The 13327-nt window shown below is 57.9% G+C and overlaps 1 protein-coding gene across 1 annotated transcript in view; it reads right to left on the reverse strand.

The window, feature by feature from the left end:
* Positions 1-8048: 8048 nt before the first annotated feature.
* MAP2K5 (mitogen-activated protein kinase kinase 5) overlaps positions 8049-13327 on the reverse strand; it is a 136802-nt gene continuing 131523 nt past the window's right edge. The window contains exon 22 of the mRNA XM_086471513.1: positions 8049-8153. Within this exon, the coding sequence (XP_086327639.1) occupies positions 8049-8153 (105 nt within the window). The remainder of the gene's footprint in view (positions 8154-13327) is intronic.

The raw sequence follows: 13327 nt of genomic DNA on the forward strand, positions 1-13327 counted from the left end.
CGCGCTCCCCGGTTGAACCGGCCCCGCTCCACGCTCCCACGCGGGAAAACGGCTGCAGCTGCCCCCGGGACGTCCCGTCGGGGGGCGGGGGGAGGGGGGGGGGGGGGGGCACGGACCCGGTGCTGCCGGCCGGGCCTTGCGGCACGGCCTTCCCGCAACCATCGCAACCCGAGCCGGTAATTATTCCTCGCCTTTTAATTATTTATCTCCCCACATACACACCCCCAACCCCCGCGCCATCCTCCAGCCAGGCGGAGGCAGGAGCGCGGGGAGATGCTCCCAGCCCCGCTGCCCCTCTCTCCGCCGTGTTTCGTGTCATCCCACGGCGTGAAATACCCGCAGTGGCTGCGGAATCGGCTGCGAGGCCACGCCGGGCTGCGAAGCACCGGGAGCGGGCGGCGGCGCGGACCGAGCCGGTACCCGCCTTTCCCGGGGCCGCTCCTGCGGCGGCACGTCGGGGCGGGGGACGGACGGACGGATGGACACGCCGAGAGGATGCGGCTCGGCCCCGATCCCCTCCACCGTGCCCTTCCCCGGGCTGTGAGGCTGCCCCGGTGCCCGCAGAGCTCCTCCGGTGCGGCGGAGCCGGCCGGCGGCTCGCCCCGACGGCGGTGCGGCAGCGCGGAGCCCCGGGGCGGGGACCCGCTCCGGCCCCGCCGATCCGGCCCCGCCGCTCCGGCCGCTCTCCCCGCTCCTCGCCGCCGCCGTATCTTTTAACAGTTGAATTGACTGCAGTTTTTGTCAGTTAATTAGGTTTAATTTACATAATTAGTACAGTATAAAGAGTATTGGGGATAATCAGGAGGTACGTCTCGCTTACTGTGTAAACACGGATTCGGAATTAAAAATCAGATGTAATTAAGGCGTGTGCGCGCGGCTTTTAATTGTAATGAATTTCTAATTAACGCTCAACGATCGCCGCACGCGAGAGCCGGGACGTTTGCGGGCTCCGCCGCCCCCCGGAGCGCCCCCCCGGGGGCCGCCGAGCGGGCCGGGCTGCGCGGCCGCGGAAGGGTGCGGAGGAGCGCGGAGGGGGGCGCGGGAGCAGCGCATCCCCGATTTCGGCCGCCGGGGGAGGGCGGTGAGCCCCGACGGGACACCACCCCCCCCCGCCCCCATCCCCCTCCCCCCCCCAAGCCCCGGGCCGGTGCCGCTGGCAGGCGAGGCCGGCGGATAATTTAGGTTAAAACTTAGGGAGCCGTGTCACGGGTGTATAAATAAATAATCACGCGGGGACGGCGGCGAAAGGCCCCTCTCTCCTGGAGGGCTGTGCCGAGATTGCCACATAAATCACGGCGGTCTAATTCAGTGGAAGTTTAATAAACGCCTCCTATTGGAAATGAATGTTCCCCATTTAACAGTTGTATCAGCACCATATAAAACCATGACCCCAATAAATTTAATTTTAGAGGCCGATCAATCCGGGCTTCTCTCTATCGATCCGCAGTGGCTCTGCGCCTTTACAGCCTCTTCCGCGGCCCTTCCCGGGGAGGCGGGCGGGGGGGGTGGGGGGAAGGAGCGTTTCGATTAGACTCTTTATTAGGAAAAGATTGCTCCGAGAGGCCTGAAAATTAAACGGTGACATTTTAATTACTGGACATTGACAAAGGGAGCGGGCGGCGGCTCTCTGCAGGCCGGGCACACTCCGCCTGACCCGGTGCGCTGAGCGCCCGCGGGGAGCGGGCAGGGACGGGCAGGGACGGGAGGGTGGGAGGATCGGGCGCCCCCGGGGATCCTGCCGTGCAACCCCCCCAGAGACCCCGCGGGGCCCTCTCGGTGCGCCCCGAGGCTCCTGCCAAGCGCCCTGGCTGTGCACCCTTGCCCTGCACCCCGATACACCCCCTCTGTGCACCCCGGCTCTCTCACCGTGCACCCCCTGTCTGTGTACCCCGGCTCTCCCACCATGTCCCCTTCTGTGCCCTCCATGACACCCACCGCAACCCCCTTTATCCACCCCCCGTCCCCGCAACACACACCTTGGCTCTCCCCAACATGCCCCCCCCCCCCCCCCCCCCGATGTACCCCATCGGGTACATCGGCTCAGGTTCCCCACTGTCCGACCCCCCCCAACTGCTGTGACCTTGTCCCCAACCCCTTAGCCCCCCCCCCCAGCAGCGCTGCCCCTCACCTCTCTGGCCACCCAAGCCCTCCCCACGCCGTCCCTAAATCTGCCGAATTTCCCTCGGCCGGAGCGGCTGCGGGGCTACGGACGAACACAACAACGTACACGATCGATCGACACGACTTTATTGATCAGGTTCAACCAGCGCCTTCGCGGAGATGGAGCGGGATGAGCCAAGGGCACCAATTAACTCTGCCTTCGTCCTGCCAGGCCGGGCCATGCCGGGGACAGCCGGGCACCGCGGCCCTCCAGGACCACCGAGCTGCGCTCACCTGCGCAGGGCCCGGCTGGCGGCTCTGTCTCAGCTGCAGAGAAGTTTTCTTCCTCCTGCCTGTAAAAGCCCCAGACATCCATTTGCCATTAAACATCTCCTGGGCTGCCCGGCTACTTATAAACCTTGAACTTTCGCTGCGGGACTCGGCGGCGAGAGCAGCCGCAGTGGGGTACCGGCGAAGCAGCGGCGGCTCCAGTAGCCGGTAAGGCTCAATCTATAAATCCTGTCCTTACTGCACGCTTGTGGTTTATGGCCGTACCCTCTCCTGAAGGTAACGCAGCCCCGGGTCAGCGCAGCTCCTCGGCAGCCGCACCGCAGCGCTCCCGCTGCAGCTTCCCGCAGGGAAAGGCACAGACCTCTGAGCTTCTCTTCTCTTAAAGCACAACCTTTTTTTTTTTTTTTTTTCCTCTTTTAATTCAATGTGACCAAAATACTTCCATATAGTTAGAGATTTTTAATCTTTCTTTTTTTTTTTTTTTTTTCCTATTAGGCTTTCCGAGACCAGGCCGGACAGCGTGGTGGTGCAGCACTGGTGAGATGGGGGGGGAGCTGGATGAGGCCAGCAACTTCAGGGCACGGTCCCCCCCCATCCCTCCAGATTTCTGCTCCATGGTGCCTATGAGGCCCCCCCACACACACACCTGACGGGTCCCCCAGGGAAGGCTGAAGATGGGTTACCCTAAAATACCTGCTATAGCTCAGGACCTCACCATCAGGCAATGGGCCCTGGCCCCCCCCTCCCCATCAGAGAACCCCTCTGCTCCCTGCAGCCTGGTTCCCACTGCGGGGACGTCATGCCCACCGATGTCCATAGCACCTGGGGCTCGGGCTGGTTCCTGCCCAGCTCCCCGCAAAGGCAGAGGGCAGCCCCGTGACAGCAGTGGGGCAGGGAGTGGGCTGTGCGGGGCAGGAGTCCCCCACAAATAACCTGACATGGCTGAAGAGGGTCTCCTGGGCATCCTCTGGAGAAGCTGAGAGGCCAGAGCTGCTCCTTCTGCAGCTCTCAAAGAGCCGATGTCACCTGCGATGGGTTTAACTGGGCCCCGCCACCACGCTGAGGTCTGTGCGGGCCGGCTCCTGGCAGCAGAGCGAGGACGGGTCTCCTGGGGGTGTCGTCAGGTCTCTCCTGTGTTTCTCTCTGCCGGCTGCACGTCTTAACGGGAGCAGGAGGAAGAGCCTCTGCACAAAGATGCTTTGTCCCCAAGAGGCTGAGCAGCCTCGGAGCCCTTCGCCTGCTCCAGACCCCTGCGGAGGCGAAGGATTTGCCGCTCCCATTCCCTGCCCGAAGAGGCTGAGGGTCTTTCTGCGTGTCCTGGACCCCTGCGCTGTGGGGAGCAGCCACCAAGGGCTTCTCTCTCTGTGCTGACACCCCCAGAGCTGGCTTGGGGTGTCTCGGCTCTTGCAGCCCCCCCGACCTACCTCCTCCCTCCTCTTCCTCACCAGCCGAGGCCGCAGGCTCCCTGGGGAGGGGGACCCAGGTGCATCTCCCGTGGGGCTGGATGCTGACGGCCCCCCCTGGGCTGTCCTGCCCGGAGGCAGCGCTGGGCAGAGGGAGCACAGCCAGAGCCAGAAAGCCCCGGCACCATCGCCCCCCTCCCCACCCGCAGCCCAAGTCCCTCTGTCACCAACCAGTGGCCTCTGCCGTGGGCTCCCAGAGCCTTCGCTCTCCGTCAGTCGATTTTGCTCCCTGCAGGACTAGGGATTTTTTTTTTTTTTTTTTTTTTTTCCAGCAAAGACCCAAATTCCCAGGTTTTGCTTCAGGCGTTGCCCACACTCTCCCTGAATCACAGCGGTGGAGGGTCCCTGCGGGCTCCGTCCTTGATGCTTCCAGGTGAAGTTTCCCTGCAGGACCACAAAGCTCCACGAGGCAGGAAAACACAAACGCCACTCCCAGACCCAATCCTCCGGTTTGCTCGTGCTCTCAGATGTCAAAAGGATCAAACGAAGCTGTTCCTAGCGATTGCTCAGCTATTAACGTTAGCCCATCGCTGGCTGCTGCCGTCCCTGCACGACAGACGTTGATCCCAGGGAATGGGATGGGTCAGGGACCCCTCGCAGCCCTTGAAGCCACAGCCGGCTGCAAATCCCGTTTCTGGTTCCCCATTTCTGCCAGATGCATGCGTGTGTTCACACACACACACACATACACACACACAGAGCTTTTCAGGCTGTTATTCAGAAACAAAGACTGACACTTTGCCTCTGGAAAGCTGACAGCAGGATGTGTTTGGCCACGGGGTATAAGAAACAAAATATTTTCTAATTCTGCGCTGCATTTAAGGGCAAACTACCCCAGGCTGGTCTCACAGGATGAGCTTCGCCTGGCAAGGATCACAGGCAGAGAAAAACTGAAAACACTGGAAGTTTTGGCACAGATGGGACGTACCCAGTTTTTCCCAGAGGCTGTGAGCTCCCGCGTACACACTCCCATAGGAGACTGGATCTGTCGGTACCACCATGACTGAGCTTACAGGGAGAGGAGGCAGAGCAGTGAGACTGGTGTGGAGTCCCTAAATGAACTGGTGGGATGAGGGTTGGGATGGTGGGATGAGGGTTGGGATTCGGGGGGGGGGGGGGGGAGACGGGGGGGGGGTCACTCAGCACATCTACAGCATCCACTGCCGAATTAATGTGTTATGAACCCCCCGCCCCCGTGTTCTCTTCTGAGCAGGACTCAGCTGTAGGGTATAATATTGCTGCGTTCCCTGCAAGCTCTTCAGCCAAGAATTACCCCAATTCAGCCTCCAACAAGCTGCAGCAGGCAGGAGAGGGACAACGTCCCCAGGCAGCCCCGGCGAGAGCCGCGCTGCTGCGCCCCTTTGCAGCACCCCAGCGCTTCCAGCTCCCTGCCGGTTCCTTTCCCACCCCTGGAGTGGGTTTTGGGGCCAGGATGACGTCACACAATCCTGGGGCACGTTTCACGTGTCTTGGTGATCTCCAAGTCTCCTCTGCGCAGGCACAGGCAGGATTTCCTCGGCCCAGAGGCAGCAGAGCGGCCCCCGCTTCGTCGTGCTGCTCGTGGCGCTGCACCCCAGGGGATCCCTTCAGCTGGGTTTGGGGGGGACCCCGCACTGCATTGGGGTGCCCCACGCCCTGCACGGCACAGACATGGGGTCAGCACACACTTGAGGCAGGGAGAGGAGCCCAGGCTGGGTGCAGACGTGCTGGGGAGCTGCTGGCCGTGGGTGGGGGTACCCAGCGGAGCTAAACCTGCCCAGAGCCTGGCCCAATTTCACGGCCTCCCCCCCTCCCCCTTACATCTGCCCCTCGGTGCTGATGGGCGGTGGTGAGAATCGGGCTGAATCGCTTGAATCGGGCTCTGGGGGCACCGGGGGTTTGCACACGCGCGTGCCAAGCGGGGCCAGGACACGGGCTGGAAGGGCAGAGCGAGGTGCGGGGTCCAGACCTCCCACGGGGATCCACGATCCAGGGTCACCGTCTCCAAGGCAGGAGGTGGCAGATGGGGGGAGACCCCCACCTCGCTGCCGCCGGGGGGTGGCCGCAAGGCTGGCCGCGCTGAAGAGGAGCTGGGTTTTCCCCAACCCGCCCGCTCCGCTCTCTCCTCCAGCCCTAATCCCCCCCCAAAACGGCGTCAACCCGGCGCCGGGAGCAGAGCGGGGCAGAAGCGGTGCTGCCGAGCAGACCCCCGGCCGCTCGCCCTCCTCCTGGCTGCACCGAACCCAAGGACTTGGGGAAGGAAAGACGAGAGAGGCCCCAAACCTCCCCCCTGATTGCTGGATTGATTAAGTACACTGATGAGACAGCAAGGTTAATACGTGCGCCAGTGAATTATAACGCTGTCAGCCCCTGAGCCAGGAGATTTTTCACGTTTCCATGGGCTGGCATCCCGCACAGATTTTCAGGGCGACGTCTTCCCCTCCCGACCTCCCTGCCAGGGAAAGCGAGAGGAAAAGCCTTGGTTTTACTGACTTTTTAACTACATCCAGGGGAGGGACTTTTTACCCCGAGAAAGCTGATGCAAACTGTTAGAGCTGAATAAATGGAGGAGCTGCCTATAGTCCGGGCAGGCGGCTCATAGGGCACAGATCTGTCTCACTTTAGAAAAAAGGACCTGAAGGTATGAGGGCCGGTGCCTCATTCATTGTGCTGTTATCTGCCAGGGAGGTTGTGACATCAGAGCAATTAAGACAAACTTTAGTCTATATGTTCGTGCCTGCAACCGCTATACTTCAAAACAAGACAAACGATCCCTCCAAGGAAGGAAACAAAGTCTTTTCCAGGCTGCTTCCACAGTAACATTTAGGACTTCCAGTGGTTCAGGAGGAATTTTTCACTGAAACGTCGTTTTTTTTTGTTGTTGTTGTTTAAACTGCTGGCATAGAGTAAATTACCTGAGCTTTTTTTTTTTTTTTCTTAGTAAAAGTTTATTTCTAATGCAAAGACAAGCAAACAAAAGCCCCAACCTCCTCCCCCGCCCAGGTCACACACTTGTCTTTCACCTTCCTCCTCTATTCTGTGGTTTGGCTTTTTTTTTTAATAAGCATCTTAACCCAAGGACCGATTCACCCGGGGTCAGTCCGTCAGCAGTTGCAGGAGTGACAAACACGCGGCAGCGCAGTCGTTCTTCTTTCCTTTGCGGTGACAGCAAACCCGGGAGCCTCGCCCTGACCCGGCTGCACCCCCCGTGCAGCAGCTCCAACGCAAGAAAACGAGCGACCAGGGTAGAGCTGGGAAAGGCCGGACGCTTCCGAGCACCCCCGGGTAAGTAAACCCCAGTGCCTTGCTCTCTGGCCGCGAGGGCAAGCGGCACAGCACGGCTTGGGCCCCTCGCCCCCCTCCCCAAGCCCGTGGGACGCTGCGCAGAGCCCGGGCCGCGGCTTCCCCGCGCGGCACGGCCAGAACCTCGCACCCTCGGCGCCAGCTCCGCGCTCTCCCCCTGCAGCCCCAGGCCATCAGCCCACCGTGGCCAGGCGCAGCTCCGGCTGGCGCTCGCCCAGCGGCACCCGGACTCCCTGTTTAGGAGACCCCCGGCCTCTGTCCCCTCACCTCCTGCCACCTCGGCGAAACCCTCCTGTGCCCGAGCGTGGGTGCGTCGCGTCGCTCTCCCGGCAAAGCCGAGCTGCCGCCGCCGCCGCCGCCGCGAGAGGCACCGCCGGTCACTGGGTAGGGCGGTGCTGATCTACCTGCGGTGCCCGTGCTCTGCCAGGGCAACCCCTCGCCTCCTCGCAGGACGGGCAAGTCCAGATGCTTCTTTGTTTGTTTGTTCGCTTCTGTTTTACGTTTAAAACCAGCGTTTTGTGGCCGTCTGCGCTCCAAGGCAGCCGACGGCTCCTCACGAAATCCTCTGAGCCCTCGGCGTGTCATCTGTATAACAGCTAAAGACTAACAGTTAAAAAATACTCTGGTGCCAGGAAATATACAATACGTTCAATAACAAAAAATAGAGATATAAAATACTTGCTTTAAGGCTGTGTACAGTTTAACTGAAGATAATCTGAGGACATTAAATTGCTCAGCGACAAAAGAAACGTGGGAAGAAAATTCCTTAATGGGGTGGGTGAGGGGAAGGCAGCAACAAATATCCTGACAGATTTTGTTGATGCTGCTAGAAAAGGTTTTTAGTAAAGTCATGATGCAGACAGAGTGAGAGTCCGAAGCGCGGGGCTGGCGCTGCCCGTGGGGCGGCCCAGCTCACTGCGGCCCTTGGGTCGATCGCCGCTCCTCCAGCATCCTGCACACCCACATGGACACGACTTCGGCGTTCCCGTCGTTGTACTGCACGATGAACGGGTGGCCCTGGGAAGCGGGACAGGCGGAGTTAGCCAAGACAAACGCGGCCCTTCCCGTGAAAACCCAACGAAGTTTGGGGTTTTTTTTTTACATATTTTTTTTTGCGGGGAAAAGACACATCGGAACAGCCTGTGCTGTAAAGTCGTAAAAATGCAACAAACCAGTGGCTGAAACCAGTGAACTTCCTCTTGGATCCGTGTTATCCACACGCACTGTTCATGCAGAGAAGGGAGGGCTGGGGGAACCCAAACTCTTTCCTGAGGCCTTGGCCTCGCACTCTTTGGAAATACCAAATAAATTTCATTTAATTGATTTACTTTGTTTTAACATTCAGTTGGCTCGCTGCGCTTTGAACCACCTCCTCGCCAGGACGGCCCCCGCAGGCTGTTCAACTTATAAATGATGTTTTGGTGAGAAGACACCCTGACGGAAACACCAACCTACTCGTCTGCTTGTAAAGGCCCGCGATCTCTTAATTGTAGAGTTTCTCACTCTAACAGCCCCCTCGCGCGCGTCTTTCGTGCGTATTAGCACCGCACTCCCCTCTGCCGAAAGGAAAGCGCGAGGGCAGGCCGTGGCCCCAACCTCAGCACCCTCGCTCACGGCGCAGAGACCCAACGGGGCGGGAACACGCAGCTGTACGATCGCCACATCCCCTCACACCCGTGTCCTTCACTTGGGGAAACCTTACGCCTTCCCCTGTGCACAGGCATCCCTTAAACGGACAGTTCTACCAATCGCCTAGGGAAAAAAAAAAATAGCATCCCTGCAAGTGTTAAAAATTCCTTTTGTGGCTTGGGCGTCGAGCTCCGTGCCTGCAGACGCAGCAGGACCAGGCGCCAGGCTCGGCAGCGCTCACGGCGCCCGTAGGGAGAGGGATTTGCTCCTGCACACACACGTTTGGAGCGGTCGGTGGATACAGAAATGAAAATATCCCCCAAGTGTAACTGAAACGGGTCTTCAGGAGAAGCTACTGTGGGAATTCAGTATGTTGGAAAGCGGGATAGCTATAAAATATTCCCAGCCATGAATGATAGGGCTACTGCAGGCATTGGGAGACTGTGTCTTGGACACCTTGGGAAAATCAGAGCAGCATCTCCAGAGGAAACAAAACCCACGGCCCGCAATTTCAGCAGCCAGCTTCGGCAGCCCCTGTCTCAATCTGGCCACATTCCTAGAGATGGGAACGTGCCACCTTCAGATGAATCTCAAATGAAGTATAAAAATCCACAGGAAACCGAGCACCGCAATTACATAAATGACTGAAGGAAAGCAATCGCCAGGAGAAACCATCGCAGACGATGACAATCTCTACTCCAAATCGCTCAAAAGCAGCTCAGTTTTTGCAACGCTAAACTTCACAGCTCTTGCAGCGCCCGAAAGGACTCCAGAGCGGATCTGCCGGGGAGCCTTTGGGGAGGGCGACGTACGCGCGGGAGTCACCGGCGTGCGCGGCGGTGAGCGACGGCAATCGGCACACGGAGAGCGAGCGCGGCTCTGACGCGGGGCCCGGGAAGCCTGGTCGTCGGCTGGGTGAGGATGGCACCGAGTGGAGCAATGAAGTTTAGCCGGGCTAAACCGAGCACCATAAACCCTCACGGCATCGGCTCCAAGCGATAAAACACTCCGCGGGCCAGGGCCAGCGAACGCAGGAGCCACAGGAATAAAATACGCCATTATCTGCAAGAATTACGGAGGAAGTGTGAGATGCTGTTGCTTCAACTCTTTGGGATGGCTGGAAACCTCAGCTGGAACTTTTTGGGGGAGAAGCCTGAGATGTGGAGAGTTCCTTCTTCAGATCTTACTGGGACCAGCTCAGTTGCTGTCCCAGTTGACCCCCGTAGGGGAAAGACAGAAGGAATACTCTGGTGGAGTGACTTAGTCGAGCAAGAGGTCTACCACCAGGCAAACCTGACACCCAGCCTATGCCATGAAGAGCTACAAAGGTCTCCAGGGTTTTATTTTGCCACGCTGGCCCTGAAAACAGCCCTGGGCCTGAGCTGCTTCGCAGCCCGGGGCCCTGCCTGCCGCACCCCCAGGAGCTGGCAGAACAGCTCTGCCTCTCCGTGGGCGCATCGCGGGGTGCTGGCTGCACCTCCGCAGGCTTGTGGGAGAGGAGATGCAAGGACGGGGCAACGCAAGAGTCGTCGTGACCCGAGCCCGCAGACACGGAGCGGGGCCCAGCCCGAACCTTTCCTCCATCTCAGCAACGTTCTGGCACCCAACACCTCAGCTTGAAAAGGGTCCTGGTCCAGCCGCAGGAAAGACGCTGCTGCCAGGACTAGGGGAGGTGCCGAGGAGCTCTGCCACCTCGGGTTTTAAGCTCAGAGGAGAAAACCAACACACAGCCACCTCCATGCCGGCAGGGTCCCCAGACGGGCATCTGCAGGTCCCGGTCGCTCACCGAGCTAGCACCGTACTTGGTCGTTACTTCTCCTCACGCTGCCATCTCTGCTGCACTCTCCTGCTGGGGAAAACTGCCCATGTGGCTCCTTCTCCATGTAGATGGAGGAAGACCACAGTAAGAGGCAGGACAAAGCTAACAAAGAGGTAAAGGTGAACTCAGCAATAGCTGTTGGGAGCCAGTTCTCCTTTCTGTTCATCCCAAAGGACTAATTCCCACAATTAAGCCAGTGGGAGTTGAGGGGGTACAGCCCGCAGACTTGAGACAAGAGGTGTATTAAGAGGAAAGGATATGGCTAAAAAAAGGTGAAGGCAAGACCCTGAAAATGGGAAAAAAGGAGAAGCAAGTTTTTCTGCCAGCTAATAAAGAGGTGGGAGGTGGTAGGAGATGCAGCTGCACCAGTCAGGACATTTAGTGGCTTAAATCTCTCAGCTATGAAGCAGATTTTACTTTGGAACTACTTAAATGAAACTTTTCCCCGTCCGTTCGTCAGAGTGTAAGAGACTGCAGAGGGTTATGCTGCGAACGACACCACAAGCACGGCCAGACCTTGGTGGAGAGAAGATCACTGAACTCCAACACCTACACGCCCGTCACCTCCCGACAAACCTCGCTGCTGACCATCAGCGAGCACAGGGGTAACTTCAACCGCTGCCGGGGTAACCGAGAGCAAACCCCCACGATGCAGAGGGGTCTGTGAGGATCTGCTAGTGCAGAACTACCCCACAGGCAGAGCACGGTGCTGGTGACTGGGGGTGCAAGATGCACCAGGACCGCTGATACCCCCCCGCCAGGTTCATTCACTGCCCTGCAAGCCCGATCGCAGCAACAGCCTGGACACTGAGAAGCTCCACTCAGTGGGTTTCCTCTCCAGTACCAGCACGAACAGGTCGGACTGGTGGCCTCCACTCCTCGGATTTCTTTATTTACCGGGTGCTCACACACACAGCCTTGGGGAACGCCTGACGTTCGCACCGCAGGCTCTCACCCGACGGCCGCCCCGCTCCTTCCCCCCGAGGACAGCTTCAGCCTGCTCAGCCTGTAGCTCCAATTGGAAACAGGGGGAAAAAGAACCCGCGTCAAAAGTCTGCGGAATCTAAAAGCCACCACAGCAACTAGAGGGAAGCACGGCTGCAGCCTGAAGTTTTTCTGCCTAAAACTCCCCCTGCGTGGAGGCGCGCGCCCCACAGAGCAGCCGCCGAGACGCCCACGCCTGCACGTACGAGATCACCCGACTCCTGCAAACCGGAGGCTGCAGTTTCCAAAGAACTTGCTTTCCCCTTTCTCAGATCTGCCAGTGCTTCCCACCGGGCTCAAGCTGCAAGCCCTTAATTTCATCTCCAGCCCTTTGAAATTGTGGGCAGCTGCTACCTGCCGTTGTAATCGACCTTTCCGAGTTTGCTTTCTGTAACTGCTACAGAAATAGATGTTTTTCCCCCGATATTCAATTTCTTGAAGCTAATTGCTTCCGTTCAGCCATTCTTAGCCGTAGACAGCAACTCTGAACTTGTCAGAGAGCTCTGAGCTTCCCACCCAGGCAGATACGTGTGTGCTCGCACTCAGCCGTTGCTTGGAAAACGGCCCACTAAGGAAAAACGACCCACTAAGGAAAAACGACCCATCCAGAGGTACCAGAGTCCACTCCAGAGCTCTGAGGACGGCAGCAGACAGTACAATGCCTCCAAGAGAAGATGGAAGATCTCCAAATGACGCATTTAAGAACACAGATGCTTGCGACACCGAGCACACGGACAACGTCTTTTTCCTTCCAACACCTGGCTGCTAAAAATTTTTAGCTTTGGCCTTAATGTCTAACACCAGGAGCAACACCAAAGAAAGACAGCACCCTCCTTTTTTTTTAATCTCCTACTCCAGACATCCCACGTCTGTTTGGGTTTCACTGTTTTACTACGCAAATTCAGTCTGAAATAGTCCCGGGTTTATTGGTTCCTACCTGTGAAAACAATTCAGGAGAGGGCACAACCTGGAACCTAGAGACTGGAGTCCTGGCGCTTATTCCCAAGCTGCCACGTACTTTCCAGCGTGACCTTCACAAAGCCGCTTAATCTCCCTCAGCCTCATGGTTAAAAAGGGAATAAATGATTCTGCTGTCTCACGAGAGCGCTGGGAGAATCAGTGCAAGCGCTGTGCCCAGCGCTGCGGTATTTTTGGGTGCAAAAGGCGCAAGAGGAAGGTAAATGCTTATTATAAGCAAGACAGCCCAGAAGTAGCTGGTTTGCAACAACACAACAGTCAAGGACACTGAACTAGGGAAAACCAATCAAGAGCCCACAGACAAGGAAGAGCAGATGCATTGGGGCAATTAAAAAACCGGCGATTAAAGCCAGTCCGCTCCTCCCATGAATCTCCTTTACGATGGAGAGACTCCCCGCAGAGGACGACATCTCACACCCAGGATATCCTTGCATTTAAGCTACTGGCGGCACGCAAAGGGAAATGGCAGGCTGTGCGAGGTCGAAAACGCCGGCTAGCCGCGCTGTTCGCCCTTTTGCTTTGTTTTGTGAGGTTATTCCACGGAAGCCTCGGGTTTTACACGCTCGCTTTCCTCCCCAGGAATAAGTCTAACTTGAAACTACTCTTTAGATTTCCCTTGGTTTTAGACTATACTGCTCTAGCGAGGATTTTTCTCAGGCTGATGGGATGTTTTTACTAGGAGCTGTTCTTCAGAATCTGGTGGTTGGGGTTTTTTTGTTTGTTTGGTTTTTTACATACGGAACGGGACCACAGAGATTTCCACCAAGGCTGAGACTACAGG

This window comes from Leptosomus discolor, chromosome 11, assembly GCF_034619465.1.
Source record: "Leptosomus discolor isolate bLepDis1 chromosome 11, bLepDis1.hap2, whole genome shotgun sequence".
In the NCBI taxonomy this organism is placed as follows: Eukaryota; Metazoa; Chordata; class Aves; order Leptosomiformes; family Leptosomidae; genus Leptosomus; species Leptosomus discolor.